Source organism: Xenopus laevis, chromosome 1L, assembly GCF_017654675.1.
Source record: "Xenopus laevis strain J_2021 chromosome 1L, Xenopus_laevis_v10.1, whole genome shotgun sequence".
Taxonomy (NCBI): Eukaryota; Metazoa; Chordata; class Amphibia; order Anura; family Pipidae; genus Xenopus; species Xenopus laevis.
The window spans coordinates 62,774,997-62,802,965 of NC_054371.1; the positions used below are offsets into that span (position 1 = coordinate 62,774,997).

Here is a 27,969-nt window from a genome sequence, read left to right on the forward strand (position 1 = left end):
ACTGCAATGCTTGCTGTTTGTTCTAGCGTGGTGTTTAAGTATTATAAAAGAACAAAGTGAATGTGCTTATTGAATGTCACAATTCTAGCTATGTTTGGTACACCAGGACTTTCTGTGTCACTAATAGAAAACAATATATCACTCAGTCCTCATCCTCTTGTTACCTTACAGTCACAGGTGGGATATGGTAGATCCTTAGGATGCAGTAAGATAAGTGTTTTTACTCATTTTGTGATCAAGACCCACTGTAGAACCTTATCTATAAATATATTTTTTTCATTTTAATGAAACAATTCAGTTTGCCCAAGTCTGTGTTTTTTGTGCACACAAGTCCCCGGACATTGTGTACATTTCCACTCATTGTTGAACATTTCTACTCAACAATGCTTCTGCCTTGATGGATTTTATGTTCATATGTTTAGCTTTCATCTCCTGCAGGGAGTATACAACGCTACATAATAGTTTACACATAGGAACAGAAACATTGACCAGAGTAGATAAACATAATTACAACTGCATAGAAAAGGGACAGGAGTTGAGACATGAGGTCAGGGTGACCAGTATGATTGTAGAGGTTGGGGAACATATGAGTAATAAGTGCATAGTGAAAACAGACCATTAAAAAAAGAGGGGGAGGGGATAGGAAGGGGGTTAAGTTGCTGGGGTTTGGTTATAGGCTTCAATGAAGAGGTTGGATTTAGAAGACCTGGATGTCCTGTGAGTACCTAATGGAACAGGAGAGCAGTACAATACACCATCAGAATATAATATTTTTAAAGGAGACATATTATGTGAAGAACAAGAATGTGCCAGAGCATTATGCTTTTTCAAACATAGAAGGATAATAAATAAGAATATACTGAAAAAAGTGTGTTTTAGGTTGATTTTTTGAAAATTTCTGCAAAAACCCTACTACTACCGCTCATCTGTTCCTCTTCATGCTGCCTCCTTATCAAAGCTGTGCAGGACAGCTGGCAACACTCAGCAGACTGCACTGTAGGACAGGAACCAATCAGCAGCTAGACTGACCTGATAGGGAACTGAAGTCTGTCTTTGCTTTTGTGACTGCAGGGATGTGATTGGCTGTCCCCCTCCTACTGTGCTTCTGACAGGGATAGGACATGCCCACCCCTCATTTGAAACATGGACAGGAACTGTAGCAGATCTATAGGGAGCTCTAATAAAGGGGCCATTTTCGAGGATAATATACATTTTTAGCCCAATGTAAAACCAGCACCATATATTATTAATTATTGCCTAAAATATTTGGGGGATTTTCACTTATTGGAAAAGTCTTTTTTAATCTAAGAATTTAAAAACATTAGAAAAAATATATGATATTGGTATGTTACACTCTAACATACTGTATACCTGCTTGTTTACAGTTTCAAACTTTTATTCAAACTGATGCACGCTGCATTATACATGCATGATTATGTGCAACCTCAAATACCAATCCGTTTTCTGTCATTACACTCCAGGGGGCAATAAACTCAGGAGCCAGCTATTCCGCCTGAACTGGGCTTGGATTTCATTGGAAAAAAGCCACTACATTGTAGATGAAGATTCCAAGTTTCTGGAAGTGACACTGAAACGAAGAGGATACCTTGGAGAGACATCTTTTGTCAGTAAGTATCTACATTTGACCTGAGTGGGATAATGTTATCTTTAACTCTTAACATTATATTTAACTCTTAACTGTATCTTTTAACTTGCTAAGTCGTTTGCTTTGCCCAAAAATTAGGGAAACGGAGAAAAAATTAGGGAAACTGAGAATTTTTTTTTTTACACGTGTCAATTTTTCTCTCTCCAAATTCATTAAGGCCAATGGGAGTTTTTTTCTTGTGCCAATTTTTTTGTCTCTGTGACTTTTTTTGTCGAAACGCATTAAAGTCAATGGGCGTTTTTCTTATTGCGACTTTTTTGTCCAAATGCATTAAAGTCAATGGGGGTCATTTATCAACACTGGCCAAATTTGCCCATGGGCAGTAACCCATGGCGACCAATCAGATTGCTGCATTCATTGTTCTACTTGCAGCTGGCTTTTAAAAAGCTAATCACTACAGGTAACTGCCCATGGGGCGAATTTGCCCGTGTTGATAAATGAGCCCCAATGAGCGGTTTTTCCAATTGCAACTTTTTTGTCCAAATGCATTAGTCAATGGGTGTTTTTTTCCTATGGCGACTTTTTTTGTCTCAGCGACTTTTTTGTATTCGACCCCAAATCCATGGCTGGTGAAAAAAAATCCGCTCATCGCTATTGATAACTTCTCTGAAACCTAATTCAGTTTTTTTTTCTAATATAACCTTAGTAGATACACATGAGGGAGACCTAAAGCCTTTGCATTTGGGAATTGCCAGTAGGATTCAGATCGCTCTTTCCTGCATGAAATGCTAATCTGTATTTCCTTTGAGATTTTAAACCAATTGATGCATGAGCAAGCAAAAGAAGTGGCAGGGATTTTGAGCAGTAGTCATAAACAGACGCAAACCTACTACACTTAGTCACATGACCACAATTAAGGAATGTTAAAGAGAGTGAATAATAAACCCTACATAAAATTGAAGTGTATCACAACACATCTCAATACACACATATGTATTTTTTTTTTTTTTATCAATGTTAATTTTTGTCTTTAATATGAGCGGATTTCCCATCTCTCAGCAGAAAGCGTCTCTCAGGTATCAAATGTTCCCATTAGTCGGAAGCAAGGACTAAAATATGACTAGTTCTTTTCTTTACCACGGGAGATTTAACCTGTTATATTATCTTAGAGGAGAGGATCCCATGACTTTAAAATACTCAGGTTTATTTTCCAGACAATTGGGAGTAATTCTATATTATAAGGAAAGCACAAGGAACATTTATTACAATAGTTATCTGTTGATTGCCTTACAATGCAGGAGACAAAGGGTGGACTATTGTAGAAGCTTGATAAAAGAAAGGCACTAGGTGGTATTTGTGTAATACAAAGCAGCAGACATATGTGACAAGCCAATGTGCATTGGAGTCTTGTGCCCCTTTATATGCAACAATGTGCCTTGCTTGCCTTCTTCTTTCAGTAGGTGTACCTGACCCAGCAGCACAAATAAAAATAAATATTGAAAAAAATAGAAATGGGCCCCAGATCATACTGGGTCCCTAGTCAATAGCCTAACGTAGCCTGTGCATTAATCCGCTACTGGTGCTCGAACAGTTTATTTTAAATTGCAACATTTAATAAAGCACCTGAAATGTGAGTTATGAACCTCATATAGGGAAGAAGCAAAGTAGTGCAAATAATATGGCATCTGAAAAGCAGTATATGCATATTTTTCTAAAGGCTCCTTCCTCTCATCCAGGCATCACTACAAAAGATGGCACAGCGACCAAGGATAAAGACTTTAAAGGAAAAGCCCAGAAGCAGGTTCAGTTCAACCCCGGTCAGACTACAGCCGCATGGAAAGTCAGAATACTTGCAGATAATGAATACGAGAATTCAGAGACATTTCATATTATCTTATCAGAACCTGTCATGGCTGCCCTTGAGTTTCCAATAGAAGCGACAGTTGAAATTGTAGATCCAGGTGATGGTAAGTATTCCTCGGATTTATTCTGTGTTCAGAATGAATTATTTACAAATAAATAAATATTTACAAATAAATAATTATTTTATGGAGGGGTGAAAATGTAACCAGATTTCCACTGATAATGACTAAATCTTTGTATGTCAAGAAGTGCTTAATGGCATTTTACTGCAGTCCCTCTGGCATTTGCCAGAATCCACAAATTGCCAGTCTGGAGTATTTATTTATCATTGCAAGCAGTACCTCTTACAAATAAATGCAGCCACTCAGTTCCTCTCCATCTACAAGGACAGAACAGCTAATTCTCACCTGCAGGGTATGAACCTTGCTTCAGTCTCTTTATACCTGTGTGAATACCCAAAGAAGTATGATGATGCTGCGTAGGAAACAATTGGGGGATTGGGTTTATATGCTTTTAAATAGACCCAGTGCATACAGACAGATTTTTATATCTGTGTCCTAGGAACAAAGGATTGATGTCTCCTTATGGGTCTTTTGTGTGCCTGCTAAATAGTATCATGTAATTGTGATATATCATGTCAGATCTATAAACGATTTCATTTTCTATAGTGACAAATCCCTTTATTTTGCAGAGTCCACTGTTTACATACCGCAAGCTGAATACAAGATTGAGGAAGATATTGGAGAACTGATCATCCCTATTAAAAGATCAGGGGATGTGAGTCAAGAACTTATGGTTGTTTGTTCAACACATCAAGGTAATACCACTTAAACAGATCTTCACCTGATAAGGAATATTCTGTAGTACATTAAGGGTAAGGCCACACTAAGCGATAGCGCGGCGATTTGACTCGCGGCGACTTTTCGCCGCGACTTTTAATCCGCAATCGCTGGCGAAACTTTGGCGCTGGCGTCTATGGGGAATCGCGCAAAATCGCCAGCGTAAAAACACACGCGGCGATCTTTTTTCTATTGTCGCTCGAAATCGCCTAGCGAGGCGATTTCGAGCGACAATAGAAAAAAGATCGCCGCGTGTGTTTTTACGCAGCGATTCCCCATAGACGCCAGCGCCAAAGTTTCGCCAGCGATTGCCGTTTAAAAGTCGCGGCGAAAAGTCGCGGCGAGTCAAATCGCCGCGCTATCGCTTAGTGTGGCCTTACCCTAAAGGAGAAGGAAACCCAGTCGGCGCAAAAACCCTCCCCCCTCCCCTGTGTTGCTTCCCCTCCCTCCTCCCCCCTGGCCTACCTGTCTCGCTGGGCAAATGCCCCTAACTTGTTACTTACCCTTCTGTGCAGGTCCAGTCTACGGAGTTCACCGACGCCAACTTCTTCCAAGCGATCTTCTTCCTGCTTTGACCGGCATTTTGGCGCATGCGCAGTAGGAGCATTTCGCCGGTACGGATCTACTGTCACGAAGTGAAATCGGAAAACTTCGTGACTTTTGGCGCATGCGCAGTAGATCCGTACAGGCGAAATGATCCTACTGCGCATGCGCCAAAATGCCGGTCAAAGCAGGAAGAAGATCGCTTGGAAGAAGATGGCGTCGGTGAACTCCGTAGACTGGACCTGCACAGAAGGGTAAGTAACAAGTTAGGGGCATTTGCCCAGCGAGACAGGTAGGCCAGGGGGGAGGAGGGAGGGGAAACAACACAGGGGGGGAGGGTTTTTGCGCCGACTGGGTTTCCTTCTCTTTAAGGGGCAGATTTATCAAGGGTAAAAAAAAAAAAATCGAATTTCAAGCTATTTTTATGTACTTCGACTAGGGAATAGTCCAAATTCGATTTGAATTCGAAAAAAAAAATCTAAATTGCGAATATTGAAATTTAACATGTACTGTAAAAATTCAACTTCAACCGTTCACCATCTAAAACCAGCCAAATTGCTATTTTAGCCTATGGGGACCTCCTAGAACCTATTTAGAGTCAATTGGTGGACTTTGAAAAATCAAAGTTTTTTTTTTAAAATACTTCAAATTGAACTCGATCTTACTTCCATTCGAATCATCGAATACATTAATAAATTTCGGTTGGTCTTTTTTTTATTCAAATTTCTAAGTTATGGGAGTTCAAAAAACTCCCATTACTTCGAAATTCGACCTTTGATAAATCTGCCCCTAAACTGACACTGTCATGTCCTTAATACAAGTATGGGACTTGTTATCCAGAATGCTTGGGACTTGGGGTTTTCCGGGTAACAGTTCTTTCAGTAATTTGGATCTTCATACCTTAAGTCTACTAGAAAATCATGTAAACCTTATATAAACTCAGTTGGCTTGTTTTGCCTCCAATAAGAATTAATTATATCTTAGTTTGGATCAAGTACAAGGTATTGTTTTATTATCACAGAGGAAAAGGAAATCATTTTTATATATTTGGATTATTTGGATAGAATGGAGTCTATGGGAAATGACCTTTCTGTATTTAGGAGTTTTCTGGATAACAGGTTCCTAGATAAGGGTTCAAATACCTGTATATTTAATGTCAATGTAGCTGAATGAAAGAGGAGATACTTTATATTCAACGAGCAAGAAAATATGCCTTTAATAAAGAACTTTATGAAAGTGAGCTGTTTTACCCTTATCTTTTAGTTGTTTACTGTAAGACAGAATTTCCTCTCTGTATAAAAAAGATTTGCATAAAATTCAATAATATTTAAATATATATATAGGAAGTGCATTATAACAACATGGAAGTATATTAACATTTTGAAAACAAAATGCAGGGTTTGGCATTGAGCCCAGGGCAGTGATGTGCAGAGACAATGTAGAGGATTTTGTTTCATGTTGAAGAGTTTAGACATCTCTTCGCTAATAGTGGCTTGTGATAGCAACATTCTACATGCTCTATGAGCAGGAAAAATAGGAGCTCTTACTCTTTATGAAGCAAATTGGAGAGGCTTTTTTTTTTTTTACTTTTTCTGGATCAACTAGCATTTAGACAGGTTGTATATATATATAGACTTAAAAGGTTGACGTTGATGAAAGTCTGTCTTTTTTTAACCTAACTTAAAATGTTATATTCATTGTCCCTTTTAAGTTTTCAGAGCCAATTTCTTACTTTTCTGTGGCCAATGCACTGGGAAAGGTCTGAGCTCTTGTTAAAGAGACTGAAAGGTCACCTGTGCCTCATTATTCCTGCAGTTGTTGCAGATAATAACTTTTATTTTCTTTTGTGCTAATTTGAAGAGCATCATTAAAGTCACCTAGTACTGTTTACTCAATAGATGAGGGCCATTATGAATAGATAGAAATGAAATATTTTCATTGAGTCATTGCTGTTGTGGCAGAAATGTTACATTTTCTTCTCAAAACATCAGCTTTCATTTTTGTTCATAGAGTAGGAAGAAAAATGACCAAAAAGTTGCACAAAACTTTACAGTGAAACTTTTATGTCAAGTTTACAAATATAACATGTTGTATACGTGGCCATGCTATAGTTTTAAAATATCTAGTACAGAAATAATCCATTTTCCAAAATTCCCTGGTCACATTACCACTTATGTTTATGGGAAAATGTTGCAATGACCACCAATTACCATCAAGTTGTGTAAATAAAATTAGAGCTATGGAAGAGCATTTGGTGGCTTTGGTTTCTGAAAAATACTACATGTTGGTCAACTAATAGAGCATCGCCTAAAGAAGCCTATCATAACTGCAATAGTTGTCTCCCAAATAGGTACAGCTACAGGCACCATTCCCTCCTCTGTATTGTCCTACTCTGATTACATCACACGGCCAGATGGACACACGAGTATTATTCGCTTTGACAAAGATGAGACGGAAAAAAACTGCCGCATTATTATCATTGATGACTCCCTTTATGAAGAAGACGAGACATTTAATGTCAGCCTCAGTATGCCCATGGGAGGACAGTTGGGAGAATTTCCGAGTACTAAGGTGGTTATCCTTGCTGATACAGATGATGGTAAGTAAACCTTAATGGATTTATCCATAAAGAGTTGAATGCAATACATTAATCAACAATGGAACTAGAACTTTGTATATGTGTGTCTGTCTGTAAAGGATACCCTATTTTAAAGAACAGCAACAACAGAATCTACAACACTACTAAACGCCCATTTTTCCTTTAAAGGACCGCCATCCATGGATTGTCCACTCCATCCAAATTCACACTTTTTTGTAGAAGACAACAACCCTGGAACTTCTTTACAATGCCTTATTCTCTGCCATGTAGAATAAAGGTGTTGTAATGAAGTTCTAAGAGCGTTTTACCCTACCAAAAAGTAAAATCACAATGGCCACCACATGTCCACAAAATATATCAGTGCCTGCTGTCATTGATGGAACATTCCCTGGTACCTGGTTTGGTCTGATTTTGAGATCTCACCTTGGGGGAACCTGCTTGGAAGACATAGGCTTACCAGGCTTCAGCAATACTACCTACAATGTACTGCACAAAAACTATGATTTCCATCTAGCTTTTTTAAATTACTATTTATATTTTATTTCAATATTAATTTTTATTTGAGCTGCTGGGTTTAGTTGGGCGCACCAGCTGGGAGAAGAAGGCAGGTAAGGTGTGCACTGAACCTGATCCCGCTTAAAGAGCTTGGGTGCACACGTGCCTGGATCTGCATGCATCTGGAGCCAAGAGAAGCCTAAAGGAGGGCCTGTGTGGATGTAGCCTATGGGCTCCACATGTCATTAGTCTGCCACTGGCTAGCATTCTAAGGGGCATGTTTACTAACATTGGAGATAAATATCTCCGGAAATATCTTAAGATGTTGCCCATGGCAACCATCTCCAATGTTAGTAAACATGCCCCTTAATTTCTCCATAAGAAAGGAATGGAAAAACACTGTCTCCCAGTCATATGCATAAATTAAACAAAACAAATAACCATGATATCTGTTTACCATATTGGATATCGCCCCTTTAACTAACAGAGCTAAAATGAATATAAGCAAACAGCAATTTAATTTGGTTGAGCTGGATATCATATTATACACTGCAAATGACTTGCAAAATGGTATGCCATGTAAAGAAAGAGCAGTGTTGGACAATCATTAAGATTATCAAAGGGAAGCAAATGCAGTTCCCTCTCTATATAATCGGACAGTGGATGAAAGAGAACTTAGGCACACAAAGAAAATAATTGTATTCCACCTGAACTACAGAGCTTATTTAGTACTACACCAGTATATTGGAAGAATTCACTTAGCTGATCAGGATCTCATTGAGACGGAGCCAGCTGCCCATGGCAGGTTCATGTCTCAAGCATTAATGGTATTAAAGGTGCAGAAACAGGATCATACAGCAGAGAAGGCTGCAGCCCTGTAACACTTCTTTAAGGTCGGCATCAGATTAGTCCTGTCAACAGCAAGGATTACTGCGAAACACTCTCCTTAATCAGCTACAGCTACATTTACACTCTCTTAAATGGCGAGGGAATTGATTTCCGCAGGCAGTTACTTACCTGTAATCAGAATATTTGCTTCAAAATCCATCTAGTGTATCAGTCCTAATAAATGGATGTAAGCCCAAAAATGCAATTGTGTCTAATGAAAGAAAAAGTTATTCTGAGCAACTTTTCAATATGCATTGATTAAATATTTTTCAAAGGTTTTAAAAGGATTTGGACATGTAACTACAACTGAAATCAGAAGTGACCTATTCGTTTCTGCGCTCCTGGTTCTGACTTTGGAAATAATGAAAAAAAAATCAATTGTCCTTGAGCAAAAACAAGTCTGTTAATCAACTGCCTTCTGCTACAATATATTAATATTAATATTACAATAGAATCAACAGTGGCAGAGAGCTACTACTACAGTAGCTAGCAATTATATTTTACCAATAACTTTAAAATCTTTGAAAGTTTCTAATTACTGTATGTCGGAAAGTTGCTTAGAATTATGTTTCCTTTTATTAAGCATTTTTTTTTGGGGGGGGGGGCTGGCAGTTACTTACCTGTAATCAGAATATTTGCTTCAAAATCCATCTAGTGTATCAGTCCTAATAAATGGATGTAAGCCCAAAAATGCAATTGTGTCTAATGAAAGAAAAAGTTATTCTGAGCAACTTTTCAATATGCATTGATTAAATATTTTTCAAAGGTTTTAAAAGGATTTGGACATGTAACTACAACTGAAATCAGAAGTGACCTATTCGTTTCTGCGCTCCTGGTTCTGACTTTGGAAATAATGAAAAAAAAATCAGAACTGAAATCAGAAGTGACCTATTCGTTTCTGCGCTCCTGGTTCTGACTTTGGAAATAATGAAAAAAAAATCAATTGTCCTTGAGCAAAAACAAGTCTGTTAATCAACTGCCTTCTGCTACAATATATTAATATTACAATAGAATCAACAGTGGCAGAGAGCTACTACTACAGTAGCTAGCAATTATATTTTACCAATAACTTTAAAATCTTTGAAAGTTTCTAATTACTGTATGTCGGAAAGTTGCTTAGAATTATGTTTCCTTTTATTAAGCATTTTTTTTGGGGGGGGGGGGGGCTGGCATCACCGTGTATCTTGTATCACTCTGTACTCTATTGAATGTTAGATTTTACGTCTATTCACTAAAACACATCTTTTGGGGGGTTTTAGGTGTAGTTTTAAAATACTAATTAATTCTAATTAATGTTAATCCTCAATGTTACATTCCCTGATTTAAATTTTTCCATCATTTTAAATGTTTTCTTTTTTTGTGGTGCCATCTATATATTATGCATAATACATTTCCCTGATTTTACATTTCCCCAATTTAACAATTTATTTATACTGTATTTCCCGGCCTGGGTTTGGTGAATACACCTGGTGAGAACCTCTTGATGAACTCAATTATAATGGATAATTAAAGAAAATGATTTTATATAGTGTTTCTATCCTGTGGGACTCAAAGTGCTTTTTACAGAAAGCAAGGTATGATAGGCATGCTAAGACACCACAGGATTAAGTGACTTGTCTAGGGTCACAAGGAGTGCCACAGGGAATCAAAACAGGGTCTCTACCATGACATCCAACATCAAAGGCCCTTAACCTCTTTGCCAATTAGAACTTGCTTTAAGCAAGAAGAAAAGACAATCACTGGGTAAGCCAAAATGCTAGGCACTTCCCGTGATCATTATATCTTACCTGAGACCCTGGGCCTATGTTCTTGTTCCCTGAAACTGCACCTGTGCTAGGAGCACCACAAAGCAATTGTCCTTCTGTTCTTAGATCCTCTCTGTGGCCCTGGGATGGAGCACATGCACTGTAGACGGGGAGCTGCACCAGTGAGGCGAGTTGAGAAACTTGCCTCAGGCAGCAGCGCCCCGCTAGTTACCGCGGGGGCGGCAAAAATGTTGCTCCTAGTCATTTTAAGAGCCACATTTCCAGTTTTCAAACCGGAAATTAGTCTCTTCTAGCACAGAGAGCCCCCGTGAACCCCCCCGCCAACATTGTGGACCCACTCAGGTGCAAAAAGGTGACAGGGGGCGGCAGTAGCAAGCTGCCTCAGGTGACAGAGGAGCCAGGATTGCCCCTGACTGTAGAGTGAAAAGGGATCTCTGGGAGAAAGAAGATGGCAACATGGCACTCCTAGGGGCAGATTTATCAAGGGTTGAATTTAGAGTTCATGGGAGTTTGTAAAAACTCGAATTCAATTTTTTTTATAAACTCGAATGGAGTTTTAACTATTCCCTAGTTGAATTCCACAAAAAAAACTTGATAATTCAAATTTCAAAATTCGAATTTTCACTTTGACCCCTGATAAATCTGCCCCTTAGTGTAGTACCCCAGGCAGGTGCAGTTTTCAGCAAACAGGAGCACTGGAACAGGGTATCATGTTAGTGAGAATAATCATTGGGGGATGAACCCCCTTCCCTGTGTTTATTCCTTTCCTTATATATTGAATCATCCTAACACATATTTCTTCCATACAACAAAGCATTCGATTCGAGTAGAAATGATTGGCTGCTTGGGTGATCACATTTTTTTAAGAGTGGAATTATCTGTTAAGCAATTAAGAGAAACATTCACTCGTTAAATTGATACAATGATAATCCTTTTCATTTTTGTCCCTTTCGTTTGCATTCAGGGGGTTATTTATCTAAGGTAGAGATTGTGAGGTTTTTTTAAATTTAAATTTGTGGTTATTTGTGAAAAAATCTTAATGTAAAAAACTCGAGTTTATAGGCTAAAAAAAACCTTGACTACCTTAAAATCGAGTTTTCAAATGCAAACCAACATAAAACCCTGAAAATCATGAAGGTAAACATGGTTAAAGGGACCTATGCCATTGCCTTATACATGAATTGCACAGGTTTTAGCTGGAGTATTTTCAGATTTGGACTTTTAGCAGCTTCAGGGCACAATAAATCTGTTTTTTTCCTCCAAAAAATTCTAGTGCTTTAATTAAACTAAAATGTTTCAGGAAAACACAACTCGACCTTTAATAAATAACCCCCTTAGAGTTGAGCTTCAATTCCTTTAGCTGGGTATCATGACACATATTATTTCTTGTTAGCAACATAACCCCAGAATACCTTAAGAAATAAGCTGCCCAGGTCTTCTACCTCTGCTTAATCCCCTGAATGGACAGCACACATCTGTACAAAAGACTCATTTAAAGGGCAAGGCAAAAGAGGTTTACACATCCTGTAGGCAAACAAAGGAAGCACGGTTCCCAAGGCCCCTTTCAGAGACTCCTTTGAGGATTAGTGTAAAAGACTCTCTTTCACCGATGACAAGGTAAAATGAGAGCATGTGTAGATGAGTGATATCCCAGGGCCACACATTACATCTGCCAGGTTACATGAGGATAGACAAATTACATCCTTCATTTTACAATATGCTGAACGGCGGCTTTTTAGAAGGGCTTTAGATTGAATTTAGTACTTTGATGTCCACCCAAAATTATCTTTTATTTTGCATAATAAATAAAATGTAATGCAATGCAAGTAATTAATAAAATTACAAAGGAAAACAGTTTCTGTCTGTCCAGTGCTGTTACCCTCCTAGTTTGCCAAAATACAGGAACAATGTGTCTGAAATCACTCTCCTCCAGCAAAAACTCCAGTTCCCACAATACCTTGTACAAAGTTGCTTAGAATAAAGCTCTGCACAGGTCCAGTTGGGCAGACCCATGTTTGAAGCCCACCTGCTGACCCACATCATGACTCGGACCCACTAACCCATAAGGCCCATCTCCAACCTGCCAGTTGTTTATTTCTATTCTGACCCGGGACCTGTGACAGGCCTGGACTGGGATTCAAAATAGGTCCTGGCAGAGACCAGAGAACACAGAGACCCGAAAAGTGCAAACTGAATAAAAAGATAAATAACTCAAAATGCACAAATGATTAAAAATTAAAATGAATTACAAGTTGTCTCAGAATATCACTCTCTATATTATACTAAAAGTTATTATTAACAGTGAACAACCCCTGTAAATTAACTTTTTTGTAATTTTTTACTTTGTTCTTAGGAATTATGTGACTATGTACATGTATATATATTTGTTGAGGGCTGCTATTTACCCTATAGCTCTGTTGAGTTAGGTCAGTTCAATGCTTTAAGATGCCACATAGGGGGGTGAAATTATCCTGCTGAAATACCAAAAACCATCCTTTACATGGGCATTAGCCTCCTGTTCTGCCTGTACCGGAACTGTTGTGTTGGCTTGGGTGCTGCACATGCGGCTGATTTTGGCAAGGCAGAATGCAAAGTCTTGTTTTTCTTCACTGAAATCAGCCGCATGTGCCTGCTACTGATCTGACACAAAGGTATTTTGGTACAGGCAGGTCAAATTCAGCCCCCGTGTGGCACTAGCCTAATCCTTCAATGGCAGTATCTGTTCTTACAGACAATAAATCAGAATTGATCCAATGTAGAGTATGCAGGTTGGGGGGCAAAGCCTTTCTTGCTGACAATCACTGTGTATTTAGATATCAAGATTCTTTAGTGAAAGCTTCAGCTTAGTTCTGTGAGTGACTGTTCCATAGTTTATACTAAGCCTGAATGACTGTATTGTCTCAATGAAACATAAAGAGGTGAATGGGTTGTCTCCAAAGTAAACACACTTTCTATTACACAATGTCAATTTGCTTGGCTTTCCTCTGCCACCTTTACTCATCTTAATGACACCAATATGTATAAATATACAAATTTTAAAGAAACTATCAGCCCCGCAGCTCCAGATGAAAAGCATCGTCTAACAGTCCTGCAATAGATTAACAGAGACTAGGGTTGCCACATAGCCCGTAAAAATGATGGTTGGTCCCAATGTTATTAATAGGGAAAAAAGATGAATATATAGGAAGGCCGGTATTTTTTTCCAGAAAAGGTGGCAACCCTAACGGAGACTCGGAGCTGCAAAACAGAAATTCCTGCCTTAGGTGATTTTAAAATTTAGAGGCAAAATACAAATTATATTTATTGATATTTATATCAATTCAATCTTTAGGCTTTGAGTTGACGGTAAACAAATGCTTTGGGAAAAGATTGATGGATGCCCTGATATACTGTTTGTTGCTATGCATGTTTATTAAGGGTAGAGGCACACAATGCTATTTTGGGGCGATGAGTCACCCAGCAACAAATCACCTCTTCTTCAGGCTGCTAATTTCCCCGCAATGCCTTCCCGCTGCCTAGAATGTAAGTCGCCAGTGGAATGGTACTCAAGCACCGTGTTGTCCGAAGTCGCCCAAAGTTGCCTCACAAAGAAATCGGGTGATTTCCGAAAACAAAGAGCTCTTGTGCCATCCTGCCTGTAATTTAGATTCTAGCCAGTGGGAAGGCATTGCAGGGAGATTAGTCGCCCAAAGAAGAGGCGATTTGTCGATGGGCGACTAATCTCCCCCAAATAGCATTGTGTGCCTTTACCCTAAAGGGGCAGTTCAGGAATTGGCTTATGAATTTTGAATATGATATCGGCAGTGTTGCAATATGCAATATGCAGTTGCTTCTTTATGTTTTTTAAATATCTTTTGTTCTACACTCTACGGTTTAGAATTTAAATTGCTATTGCCTAGTAACCCTAGATTTATATGTCAGACTAGAATATAATTAGAAGACTTGAAAACAAATATAAATGATAAAAATATCAATTGAAAATTACATTTTTTGTGGGGTCAGAGATACTAGGTGCTTCTGAGCAGTTAGAAGTACTATCCTGAAGTGCTGGGGTTGTGAGTTTGATCCTGACATGGGCCCTATCTGCAAGGAGTTTTTCTGGTGTCCCTGTGTCTGCATTGTGAGTAAAAACACTCTGCAAAAACATGCAGGCAGGTTCATTGCTAAATAAATGATAGGAAACTTAGATTGTAAGCTCCACTGTGGCTGTGAATATTAGTCAATATCTTAAAGTACTGTGTAAACGTGCAGAAGCCATATAAATAAAGGATAATAAAGGAAATAAATGCAAAGATGGCATAAGTGCCATCTTTGTTATTGGCCTGAGAACCTTCCCCATTAAACAAGGCTTTAATCTTTTAAGAGCCTAGCTCATGAGTGCAAATGAAAACTCTTGAGTCCAAGGAAAGCCAGAGTGCAGGGGAGAATGCAGGTGATTTGAATTCAAACAGAATACAACTAATGGGAGACAAAGTCATTATTTGCAAAAGAACGAGAACTTCTATCGTTATATATAGATAGATCTCTTAAGCAGAAAAATATAACTCTTCTACATGCCAGAGATGCATTTTCCAGAAATAAGAAAAGTACTACTGCATAACTAATGAAGGGATTATCTAAATGATTTGCCCCATAGGCCTGCCTGGCTGTAACCCTGATCACATCAGTAGACACTAAAGAAACAGTGGCCTTCAATAGACAAATACTAATGAAATGCTAAAATACTTGCTTTGTACTTTACCATTTAACTGACAAATCACTCACATTTGTTAAAACCCCTATTTTCCTCTAAATCTATATCTGCTCAGAACAATCCAATAAATTCATCTTGTTCAGCTTGTGCTCCTCTGCCTTATATACTTATATACTGTAAGTACACGCTAAATGACCCCAGAATGTTTCCTAATGACTAGGTCAGTTTTTACTGATTCTGTTACAAATGATTAACGACTTACATATAATTATGACAATAAATGCCCTTTGTTATAAATGAGCACCACTGCCTTTACAGTCAAGAACATCTTCACCTGCAATAGTCCTTGTAAATATTTTAGATAATAGACATGCTTGTATATAGTACAGTCTATACAACATGAAATAGTACATGGTGGTGCTGGTGCTTTTTCCTGCAAAGCTTTAGTATTTCAAGGCATTTTAATGACAATATTGACATGAATTCAGTGCCATGAATTAGAGAGGAAGTGATCCATATATTTTTTCAATGCTATCTTGGTCTTGTAATAGGTGTAGACCCTCCACCTGATTAAGTGAAAAAGGATTTCTGCTTAAATATACAATGTAGATGTATCTTATCATATGATATGTTATATGAAGTGTTGTGTTAATTGTCTTTATAATAAGGACTGTGTCAGAATATCTCTTAGTCCTCTAGGACAGTTTGAGACTGAGATTTGTGGCTTGTAAATATTCATGATTATTGATGTTTAGAGCCCCATGTACACACATGAGAGCTGTACGGCTCATGTTTCGCTCTTTAATCTGTATAACATCTATATTCTAAATCTATGTATGCAACACTCCCATTACCCAATGTTAATCTGTCTGTAATACAGTCCCCTTCACTGTACAACTTTCTGAAACAAACTGCATCTTTTATGAACACAAGGTAAGAGTTAAATATGGCTGATTGTTGTTAAACGGCAGCACTGGAATGAGTTCAAAAGCAGATCTTTTTTTAGATCCTTACAAAAGTAATTGCTGACTACATTTGATAGAAGCCGTAATATAAAAATATTGTCTTCTTACTGTATGTACCTCAGGACCGTGTGTAATAAGGGGGTTGTGTTGTAAAAGAGGGATTGACTTTCATTTTGAAAATGTTACTTTTATATTGTTTCACAATAATTATTTTTATCAGAATATATATAAATATATATATATATATATATATATACACACAGTATGTTTGTGTGTATATATACTTTTATGATTAAAACTGTTAAGAGTAGATATGTATAGAGCATAAAAGTCACAAGAGAGAGATTTACGGCACAATAGATTAGATATACATTGGAATCTGAATAACATACAATGATCTTACTAGAATTCAATATATACATATATGTCTGTTTGTATTGTTTTTATAATAGTAGCCCCCGCTCACACTGTAAAGTGGGGTCATCCCAAGAAAGCAGTGATAATGCTTTGGGTCTTTTATGGAAGCCTTAACATATAAAATACATTTTAGAATTCCAGCAATGTTGTACTCACCAAGGTGAGATGTGCCTAATGTAATTGTGGTTGATAAGTCAAAATTGATGCCATTGTGCACAGAGTCGGACTGGTGGGTGCAGGGCCACCAAGGGGCCCCTGCCGAGCCCCCCCACCCCACCCCCCTACAGGGGCCCTCACAACCACTCCCCCAAGCACTACCTACCTTCAGCACGTCAGGAGAGGGGAGCACCGCAGGGTTTGGGTCTGGGCCGGTGGGGCCCACTAGAGCTGGGACCCACCGGGTTTTTTCCCGGTGTCCCAGTCTGACCCTGATTGTGCACTTCGACAATAGGTGCTTGATTTGGAATAGGAAGGCAGCAGCTGCAAAAGCAACGTTTTGATGCAACTGTAATGACGTTACTGTAATGAATGAATGTGCAACTAACTGTGGGGAAAATTGCATGAACAAAACTGAGCTTGCCCTTTGTGCCCAGGAGCACAGCAAATGTGCAAAAATATAATAAGTAACAAGTAAATGAAATACACCCATTTATTTCTCCTTGTACGCAGAGCCAGCCTTCTACTTTGCAGATACAGATTATCATGTTGATGAGAGTGCTGGCTATGTTGAAGTTCGTGTTTGGAGAACTGGGACGGATCTGACCAAAGCAGCCACGGTCACTGTGCGTTCCAGGAAAAGCGAGCCCCTGTCTGCCGAAGGTGAGCCCTTTGCTACAACACAACAAGATATATAAATATTGATAAATATATATATATAAATATATAAATATTGACAAATGTTGCATTATGGAAAATGTACTTCTGTAAACCTATAATTCTTCAAAAATAATTGTACTTTCTTTCTTTGTGCCCAGCTGGAACAGACTATGTGGGTATTAGCAGAAACCTTGATTTCGCCCCTGGTGTAACCATGCAGAGCTTCCGAGTGGTAATTCTTGATGATTTGGGGCAGCCGGCTCTGGAGGGACTTGAGAAATTTGAACTGGTTCTTCAAATGCCCATGGGAGCGGTATTGGGGGAGCCCAGCAAAACAACTGTGACCATCAATGATACCATCTCTGACTGTAAGGAATAGTGGGATTTTTCTTTTTTTTTACAGTCCCAACTATTCAGTTATTTAACTAATTATTTAACTAAGCTAAAGTGAGACCAACTATGCAGAGTAAAAATGTAAAATACATTTTATAGTGAATAAATTGTAAAATATAAGGATATTATAAGTTACCAAGGAAGTCCAGGAGCATATAAAAACATGAGGCCAGTGTCGGACTGGCCCACCGGGATACCAGGAAAACTCTTGCCCTCTTGCCTCTAACTATTTGGTCTATTTCATGGTCATTCTCTATTTATTTATGGGGAAAAAAAGGCTTAATAATGGAAGAATAGACTATAGTATGTAGAGATAAAAGACTAGGAGAATAAAGAGGTTGAGTGAGGAGAGGAGGAATAATAGTTTGGAAATTGGGCCCACGGTCTAAGGTTTTCTGGTGGGCCCCTGGCATCCCAGTCTGACACTGCATGAGGCCAAAAGGTGAGTGTTTTTATACAGGTCATGGAACTCCGAGATGACTTCTAATATCCTTATATTTTGCAACAGGGAGTACTTAATTTATTATAATAAACGAGTTACAGTAAGTCATGTGACAGAATGTGTACATGTAAGTCATGTAAAGTAAGTCATGTGACAAGCACGGATTATAACCGGTGACATCACTAAGCACTTTTATAAATATATAAATTACAGGATATTCATGGCTCTTGTGTTATAAAATAGAGATGCATTGAATTTACTTTTTATGGATTTGGCTCAATACTGAATCTTTCACTAATATGATTGTGGAACTCATATAACAAATAATGTACCCCCATTTAAATATGAGGACATAAGATGTCAACTCAGAGTTCTATGAACTGAATAAAAGCTCTAGGCCTTCAATCATGACTGTGGATCTCCTCCGAGGCTTCTAATATCTTTATATTTTAAGGATATACAAAAGTCAACCTCTAAAATATATCAGTATTAACAATGGATAAAATGTGATCAATTTTAATTAGTGCAAAGTCATTTCTATTATCTGTGAATTCATAATAAAATTAATTAATTCATATTTTGTTTTCTGCTGAATCATACGATGAAACTGTATTTATAATTATAATTCTCTGGGCCTTGTGTATAATTCTAGTGATTGATCATAGTGTTATATTTGTAACTGTTTTCTCTTCTAGTACCCAAGGTTCAGTTTAAGGAGTCCACTTATTATGTTAACGAGAAAGATGGGCACGTCTCTGCTCTTATTTACCGCAGTGGTGATGTCAGCCATAAATCCTCAGTGCGTTGCTTCACTCGCCAAGGTTCTGCACAAGTTACACTAGATTATAACGAAAGGCCAAATACTGATGATTCTGCTGTTGTTTTCTTGCCTGGTAAATATTTTTATTTATAATCATTTTAGTGTTGTGTTCACTCCTAATTTTATATATCAAAAATGCATAAAACACATGCAAATAATCCATGTTGTTCTCATCTGTAATTAAGTTATAAGTCAACTAGAGAACTAGTTGGCTAAGTTGGACAGTTGTATGAAGGGTTTACATCCCCTTTTATAGTTTAATAGTTTTAAACATACGATGTTAAATGTCAGAACAAGATATATTTTGTTCCTAGGCCACCCATTATGGCTTTTATATTGATAAAAAACACTATATTAAAGAATTGCACACTCTACTTAAACTAATGTGGAAAGCAAATGAACACAAATAACAATGAAAGTCCATGCTTTATAACAAGATTGATATAATTGATTTAATATAGGTGAAACTGAGAAGGCATGTGTGGTAACTCTAGAAGATGATAAATTATATGAAGAAGAAGAAGAGTTCCGACTGCTACTCGGAACACCAAAAAGTGACTCACCCTTTGGAGCTTTAGTTGGAGAGCATAAAGAAGCACTCATGAAGATTAAAGATTTGGAGGACAGTAAGTCTGACACAGGGAGGCCGTTTATTAAAGATCAAATTTTAGTGGTATTAGAGCTTTTTTGAAACCACAGTTAAACTCTATTTCTCTAAAATCACAAATACCATGAAAGTTATTAAAAGATCCAAATAAAGAATTAAAATAAAGATTAAAGTAAAGAATTATAGAAAAAAACATACAGAAAAAAGAGCAGAAGAAAATACAAATATCTAAAACCTCCAGTTTTTTTTTTCCCCCAAAATAATTTTTATTATTTTCATACAAACAATCACATACATCAACAGTGAGATTGTACTTAAAATTACAGCACAGTATGTGATAACAAGCACATAGGAGACAAAACATAAAGGGGGGGTACCGTTTCCCATTAAAACCTCCAGTTTTTTAGATAATTACCAGCAAAAAAAATCCAAAAACCTCTAAAAATCTAAATGGCTAAAAAAAAAAGCCCAATAGGATCAGCACAGCTCCCAATGACTTCTATGAGACCTTGACTGCTTTCACTTAGAGAAGTTATATATTAGAGCTTTTTGTGGTTTTTAAACTTAATAAATCTCCAATTTTTTGAGTTTTAGAGAAATTTTAATTTTTAGAGATAAATTACAAGTCGATTAAAAAAAGGAAAGGAGAAGGTTAGTATATAGGCCCCTGAATCGATTTATTCTCTTTCTGGAAAATTTCCATGCATAATGATCATAATGTGTCATTTTAGGAAGGTTTTCTACCACTAAATAATGAGTCAGTAAATGATAATAAACTAAAATAGGCAAAAGAAGAAGGTTGTTTATCCAAATAATTTTATGCCTAAACCTATTATTGTTGCTTTACTGAAAACTGTCTTTGAAGGTTCTCATTCATCCAGGTCATGATAAATCTATAAAAATAGATAGTAAATCAATTGGACTTGCTGTATTTTTTCACTTGAAGATGTTTTGGTAGTCATCCGACTGGCTTTCTGAATTGAGAACGCCAGTTGGAATTCTATCAATACTTTTCAAGAGAAAAAATACAGCAAGTTCACCCAAGGAAACTACTTTTCTTGTTAGACTGCATACAATGGGTAATATGTTTATTTCCAGAAGAAACACTTCCCTGTAATCTGGATATATAGATAAATAAGGCCACTGTCACTTGGTAACATCCTTTTCTTTCTTCCAGAACCAATTATCAGGTTTTCGGAAATCAAGTACAGTATCCAGGAACCCCAAGAATCTGGAGAAATAGTTGTTGTTAAAATCCCTGTACTGCGAATTGGAGACAACTCCAAGGTGTCCATTGTTAGAATTCACACCAAAGATGGCTCAGCGACATCAGGAGAAGACTATAACCCGTTGTCTGAAGGTACTGTTGGACACCATTGATTCATATGCTACATGTATATCTGCTAATTTGTGGATTGTCACAGGCTTCTCCTCCTTAAAACTATTTCTGAACAGGGAAAATGTGATCTTTTAAATTATGGTGGAAGAGGCAACCATTGTTGACTGTTGAGCTTTGGAATTGCTGTTGTTCTTCCTTTAGACAACTTTAACAAATACTTGGTAAATGTTATTTATGTAGACTCTAAAACCGCAGTTGTGTCTCCACAGATATTGAATTTAAAGAAGGAGAAACTGAACACTTTGTCGAAGTGGAGATATTATACGATGGCATAAGAGAAATGCGTGAAGCTTTTACTGTTCACCTGAAGTCTGATGAGAACATGGTAGCTGAAATCCAGGTATCATCAGCAATTAGACTTGTTTAACCACTGAAGGCATTTTGAAAATAACTATATTTTCAATGTTAATATTAATTTGAAAACAACATTTTAAGGGATAATGTAGTAGAGCATTTTGATAGAGGCAAGTCTCCATAGAGCATTGATTCCCCACAAGTGGCTCATGAGCAACCATTAGCCAAAAAGCAGGAGCTTGTTTTTTAATTCCTGGTTTGAAGTAAAACTTTAGTTGCATAAAACCATGTATACTGTCAAACAGAGCCTCTTGTAGGCTGTCACTGCACATAGATGCTACCAACAGTCAACCACATCCCATATTTGGAACCCCAGGAACTCCTTTACTTGCTTATGTTGCTCTCCAACTTTCTTAACATTTGAATGTGGCTCATAGGTAAAAAAGGTTGGGGACCCATGCCATAGAGGCTTACATATTTATTTAAGTTTTGAGCACAGTATTTGGTATTGAACCACTTATACTTCCTGATTATTATATATTGCTATCATGTGTTACTATGCTTGTGCTCACTGTTTGGCAGTGATATCTAGACTGAACAGTTGTAGGCATGCAAGGTTGTTGCATCCAAAATTGGATGATTTCAAAACATCCATTATTCTGTATTTACAGATGAACAAAGCCATAGTGTATATTGAAGAGATGGACAGTGTTGCTGATGTGACTTTCCCAGCTGTGCCACAGGTTGTTTCACTTTTGCTGTATGATGATACCTTCAAAATCAAGGAAAATTCCAGTCCCCCCACTGGTTACCCAGTTGTCTGTGTAACGGTAGGTTCTGGATTTTTCGGTGTATTTTAACATAATGTCTACACATATGATACACCTTATCTAATGTAATAGTTTGTCCATATAAATGTTACCCTTAAATACAAGAAAATGTGAAACATGGTTTTGCCTTGGTTCTTTTCTCACTACAGAATCTCTGTTTAGTTGAGGGCTATTCTTATTGTAAATTTCTCTATTTTAGGCATGTAATCCAAAATACTATGACTATGACAAAACTGGATCAATCTGTTCTGCTGAAAACATTAATGATACACTGACCCAGTATCGCTGGCTCGTTAGCGCTCCAAGTGGAAGTGATGGGGTCACCAGCCCCATGCGTGAAGTTGACTCCAATACTTTCTTCACTGACACTAAGTCGATCACGTTGGACTCCATCTACTTCCATGCCGGATCAAGAATCCAGTGTGCAGCAAGGGCAGTCAATGCAAATGGAGATTCTGGTCTGGAATTGCAAAGTCCTATATTTACTGTTAGCAAAGAGGAAGGTTAGTTTTTATATGACTTTAGTTTCAGAATAAAACTTAGGAATTACAATGACAAATAACTGTGTATTGTTATTATAGTTCACAAGAACGATCCTTTATGTATATCTTACAGTACTTCCACAATAATTAAGGACAAGAAAATACATAATAATTTAAAGTACAGGCAATGGCCTAATGAGCGGTTCATTGACCCATTTAGTTAGGCACACTGGTAGGGTTCTAGGTTCACACAACACTGTAATTTGTTATTTCTAGTATTATTTCTAACTCTACTTTTTTTTGTAGGTCTTTGTCAGCCTCGTATACCTGGAACAGTGGGTGCTGAACCATTCTCAGCAAAAATTCGTTACACAGGCCCTGAGGATCTTGACTACCCAAATCTGATAAAACTGACAATAACAATGCCACATATGGATGGTATGGAGAATGCTATAATAGTATTATTTATTATGGTAAACTGTTACATCATAAATTCTAGCAGCATCATTTCCTGTTTAAGGAAAATAAATGTTTGCAAATAACAAATAGTGATACAGAAAGATTTGGTGGTGAAACCAGAGCATACAGTATGTTTGCCTGACAGTTTAAGAAGTGACTCCCAAACTTTACGGCTTGCCCTACCAGGAGAGTCATAGACAAGGACAGGTGGTTGCAGCCTGAAATGCTAGGTAGATAAAATATGATGTGAATTGTAATTTGCTGTCCTGGGTACTAATGGACATTAAAGCAGATTGACTGCAATATTAGGAGCTAAGTGGACCCTGACCAAATGCTATACCTTAGTGTCCAATGCTATACCTCAAAATGTCCAAGACCTTAGATTTAAGTGGATGCTTCTCATTTGGAATTAGACAAATTTAGAATTCTTTTCTAAACATGTTTTAATTTTTTTTCAGGAATGCTTCCAGTCATCTCAACCAGACACATGTCCAACTTTGAGCTGACAATTAGTCCAGATGGCACAAGAGTTGGAAACCACAAGTGCTCCAACCTTCTAGATTACAATGAGATTCCAACCAAGCACAGCTTTATTACAGACAATACAAAGAACTCTGAAGTGATTGGAGAAACTTCCCCCTACCAGTACAGTGCTGCTCTGCGATCTGCTAGAACTCTACGCTTCTATCGCAACCTCAATTTGGAGGCCTGTCTGTGGGAATTCAACAGTTACTATGACATGTCTGAACTTCTGACAGATTGTGGCGGCAGTATTGGGACAGATGGACAAGTAGGTGTCACAATTTAGTACTAGAAAGTTCATAACAAGACACTCCATGGATAGTCCTGTCCTGTGCACCCCTGTACGAAGCTCACCTGTTCCTTGTGCCTGTGGGTGTTCCCTAGCTTTGTGCCTTAGTGGCACACAAGCTAGGTTGAGTCCTAGGAGATGCCCATATGCCACCCACAGCCGGCCCCTTATATATTAAGCAGTACAGTGCTGTAAAATGCATTGTATTCATAGTAAGGTGCAGCTTCTGGCACAACCTATGGGCACTGGGTAAAGAAATGTGGTGCTTTGCACCTTTTTTTGCACTTTGCCCTGTACTTAGTGGGGGTCATTTATAAACACTGGGCAAATTTGCCCATGGGCTGTAACCCATGGCAACCAATCAGATTGTTGCATACATTGTTCTACTTGCAGCTGCCTTTAAAAAGCTAATCACTGATTGGTTGCTATAGGTAACTGCCCATGGGCAAATTTGCCCAGTGTTGATAAATGAGCCCCAGTGAGTCAAGCAGTTTTTTAATCATATTTGAATTCTAGTGCAGACAAGCCTGATATACACAAACCTCTCCCATATACCACAAATCTGGTTGGCATATTCAGGATGCAGGAGGGCAACCAATGGAAGGTTTTTGAAGAGGGTTTACTATTGAAAATAGAATAACACTGCTCTTCTGATTTTTTTTGCTCTCATTTTTAAACATGATACTGTTCTTGTAAGAGAAAATAAAATATAGTAGAGGCCCTTGATCTTGTCATTATAGGCGTGTAGGTGTTCAAATGTATAACACAGTGTTTCTGTGAAAAGAGCACAAAAGACAGGCAGCTATCATAGCATGCGGATGGGGGTTATCTTCTCTGTTGTGGTTTTTAAAAAAAAATCATAACATCCTGCACTTGTAACAGGATTTCCCAGTCTGTTCGGAAGTCACTTTAAGATGATATGATAACAGGCAGGGCTGAGATTTACCAGTAAATTTGGTGTAAACATAAGGAGAATTCAGTAGGACTCATTTAAACATAGTGTTAAAAAGCATGGGTGTGACACAGGCTGTACATGGGCATATATTTAAATACCCTTCTATTGCAAGTGGTTGGTTATTGGAGTCCGATAATTGAATACATGGGCGCAGTTGTATAGGGAGCCTTTGTATTTTATGTCTGCCCAATGGCAGGTAAGTGCAAGGCTTTATTGTATCTCTGCTCATTGGTGATAGGGGAAGAAAAATAAGGCAGAACCGCTTAGTGTTTTAATTGGATTTATTTTCAATTTGTCGCAGACCAGTGGACATTTGGAAATTTCTATTGCTGATTATAGGATTCTGATCATAGATAGCTGCTCTTTAAGATACATTCAGCAGAGGGCTATTTTTAGGAAAGCATGCTACAAATAGATGTTGAATGGAAAATATGTGATGGGAGCTGCTGCATATTCATTGTCAGCTATGTGCTTGGTACCAATTTGGATGCTATCCATATGTAATGTATATAAAAATCCTATTTTTGTTTTGCAGGTGCTGAATCTGGTCCAGTCCTATGTCACTTTGCGGGTTCCCCTCTATGTTTCCTACGTGTTTCATTCACCAGCAGCAGTTGGTGGTTGGCAGCACTTTGACCTGCAGTCAGAGTTAAGACTGACCTTTGTGTATGATACGGCCATCTTATGGAATGAAGGAATAGGCAGCCCACCAGAATCAGAGCTACAAGGTCAGAGATTCATTAGCTTAAATTATCTGCATCAAATATTGATGTTAGAAAGGTGCAAACCTATACCTACACAGGTCTAGTTTACAATGCCAATTTCTTTTTGATACTTTTCAGGATCCCTCTATCCAACGAGTATGCGCATTAACGATGAAGGACGCTTGGTGGTCAATTTTAAGACAGAAATTCGTTTTCGGGGACAGTTTGTGGTTTCTCATACAGGTAATATTCCTCAGCCAACAAGTAAAAAAAATGGTTTGTTAATAACATCTGTTAACCAAGACAAAATGTTCATATTCTGTGTTGAAATGTGTCCTTTTCCATCCCAATGACTTCTGAAAGATGAGAAGCCTGTCCCTCAGTGTAATGATAGATGCTAATACTCAGAGCCAAGGTATGAAAGACAGATGAAGGGAACGTGTAGAAGGTGAAAGACCCCACTAACCAAATTCCACAGCAAATGTACCTGACGACAGAATATCTCTAGTGCTATAGTCATTAACTAAATAAATATTCTGCAATGAAATAATAGTTTAAAACCTGCTAGCTTGTTTTGCTCTTTGGAATGAAAGCTTTTCTGCCAATGAAAAGTAATGATCTCCTTTGTGTTCTAGGTTCATCTCTTTCATCCATGGTGATGTCTGCTGACCACCCTGAACTCACCTTTACACTGAGTCTTTTGCGCAGTGAGCCAAGCTTCAATCAACCAGTTCAGCAGTGGAGCTTCATCTCAGACTTTGCTGTATGTATAGACAGGGCCATCATTAGCAAAAGTGTGCTCCATTGCAATGTAGTGAGAGGCCTAAATTATAGAGGCGAGGGACTTAAACTAGGGATATACTATCTTCTGCCCTCCAACTGGTGAACAGCTTTCCCCATCCTAGTTGCTGCTCAACAACAGCTGTAGGACACAGGCTGGACTTATCTAACATTCTCCAATCAGGGGCCCATGTTATGTTTGGGGCCAGGGGTAAATGCCATCTCTTCACCACACTTAAAGTTCCCTAACCAACAAGGTTCATTTTCTAGCTTGGAGGGGCATGAGTTTAATCTTTAGTCTATAGCGATATTTAAAAAACAAATGTTCCATCTGGGATCAATAGTGTACAGGCATTGTATAACCCATGATGCACATATATTTCTATATTTACCTACCCATATCCTGAGTACTGCTGCACAGTATATCATAGCTGTACAGTGTGCCTATATGCTATTTAGTACTGTAGTGCCATCTGATGGATGAAATCTGTTGTGTGCTGAGTCTTTTAAATCACCTCGCTTTGGTGAAAATGAGTTTATAGTTCCCCTCTTTAATTCAGTCTTTATATTGCAATGCCTGTTAGTCAGCCTCTTGTTTCATTTTCATCTTGTTTGTTATGTTATTGTAAAATATTTTTGCAACTTGCAACCAGCTCAAATATAATAAAAACATTCCTCTAATACCATTGGTTTGCCTTTTCCCAGGTTCGTGATTATTCTGGCACATATACAGTGAAGCTTATCCCATGTAGCACCACCCCAAACCAGGAATATACTTTACCTGTTATCTGCAATCCCCGTGAACCTATCTCCTTTAATATTGACATTAGGTTCCAGCAGGTAAGGAACATTATTCTATTAAATAAACACACAACATGGCCATACAGGCACATTGTGTATGATGATATAAAAGGGATCTGACGTACTGTCCTCTTCTTTATAGGTTAGTGACCCAGTGGCAGCAGAATTCAGTCTTAACACCCAAATGTATTTACTGTCTAAAAAGGAATTGTGGTTATCAGATGGCTCAATGGGATTTGGCCAAGGAACTGATGTTGCATTTACTGAAGGTGAGAAAAAAAAGTTGCTTTATTCTTCCTGTAGGTATGCTCTGTAGTTGAGCTCTCTAGACTGATAAACTTTTTAGAATTCCACTCCAAACACTCCCCGTAGAGGTTCAGTTGTATACAAGTATCTAGTGAGGTATGTGGCCTGGCACCCAAGGGGGAATGTTAAGAGTCAGGGTGGGGGATGCCTGGCCAGTAATTAGAAAGAGGTTCAGGGATATGATAAGCCTGGTTAAAACAAATGCAAAGTAGCTCAGCGAGGGTTGTCAGCCATCGTGCCCTGCTTTGGGAGCAGTTGAAGCCAGGTCCAGATCAGTTTTAACTGGGCCTGCTCCTTTGATGAGCCAGAGAGGTGCCTAATAGAACAACTCTGCATTTTATAGACAGTTGGAAGTGCAATTGTGAGACCCCAGTGATGCAGTTTGGGAGGGGGAAT

At 38.1% G+C, this 27,969-nt stretch overlaps 1 protein-coding gene across 1 annotated transcript in view; it reads left to right on the forward strand.

Annotated features, from left to right (window-relative positions):
• The window catches only part of frem3.L (FRAS1 related extracellular matrix 3 L homeolog), a 50,292-nt gene that overhangs the window by 15,964 nt on the left and 6,359 nt on the right, over nucleotides 1–27,969 (forward strand). The window contains exons 3-21 of the mRNA XM_018242332.2: nucleotides 1,482–1,628; nucleotides 3,343–3,573; nucleotides 4,161–4,286; nucleotides 7,202–7,450; nucleotides 17,344–17,493; nucleotides 17,649–17,858; nucleotides 19,021–19,218; nucleotides 19,607–19,771; nucleotides 20,930–21,112; nucleotides 21,361–21,491; nucleotides 22,117–22,275; nucleotides 22,475–22,778; nucleotides 23,064–23,195; nucleotides 23,675–24,006; nucleotides 25,518–25,710; nucleotides 25,825–25,929; nucleotides 26,322–26,449; nucleotides 27,172–27,306; nucleotides 27,410–27,536. Coding sequence (XP_018097821.1) covers nucleotides 1,482–1,628; nucleotides 3,343–3,573; nucleotides 4,161–4,286; nucleotides 7,202–7,450; nucleotides 17,344–17,493; nucleotides 17,649–17,858; nucleotides 19,021–19,218; nucleotides 19,607–19,771; nucleotides 20,930–21,112; nucleotides 21,361–21,491; nucleotides 22,117–22,275; nucleotides 22,475–22,778; nucleotides 23,064–23,195; nucleotides 23,675–24,006; nucleotides 25,518–25,710; nucleotides 25,825–25,929; nucleotides 26,322–26,449; nucleotides 27,172–27,306; nucleotides 27,410–27,536 — 3,405 coding nt within the window. The remainder of the gene's footprint in view (nucleotides 1–1,481; nucleotides 1,629–3,342; nucleotides 3,574–4,160; nucleotides 4,287–7,201; nucleotides 7,451–17,343; nucleotides 17,494–17,648; nucleotides 17,859–19,020; nucleotides 19,219–19,606; nucleotides 19,772–20,929; nucleotides 21,113–21,360; nucleotides 21,492–22,116; nucleotides 22,276–22,474; nucleotides 22,779–23,063; nucleotides 23,196–23,674; nucleotides 24,007–25,517; nucleotides 25,711–25,824; nucleotides 25,930–26,321; nucleotides 26,450–27,171; nucleotides 27,307–27,409; nucleotides 27,537–27,969) is intronic.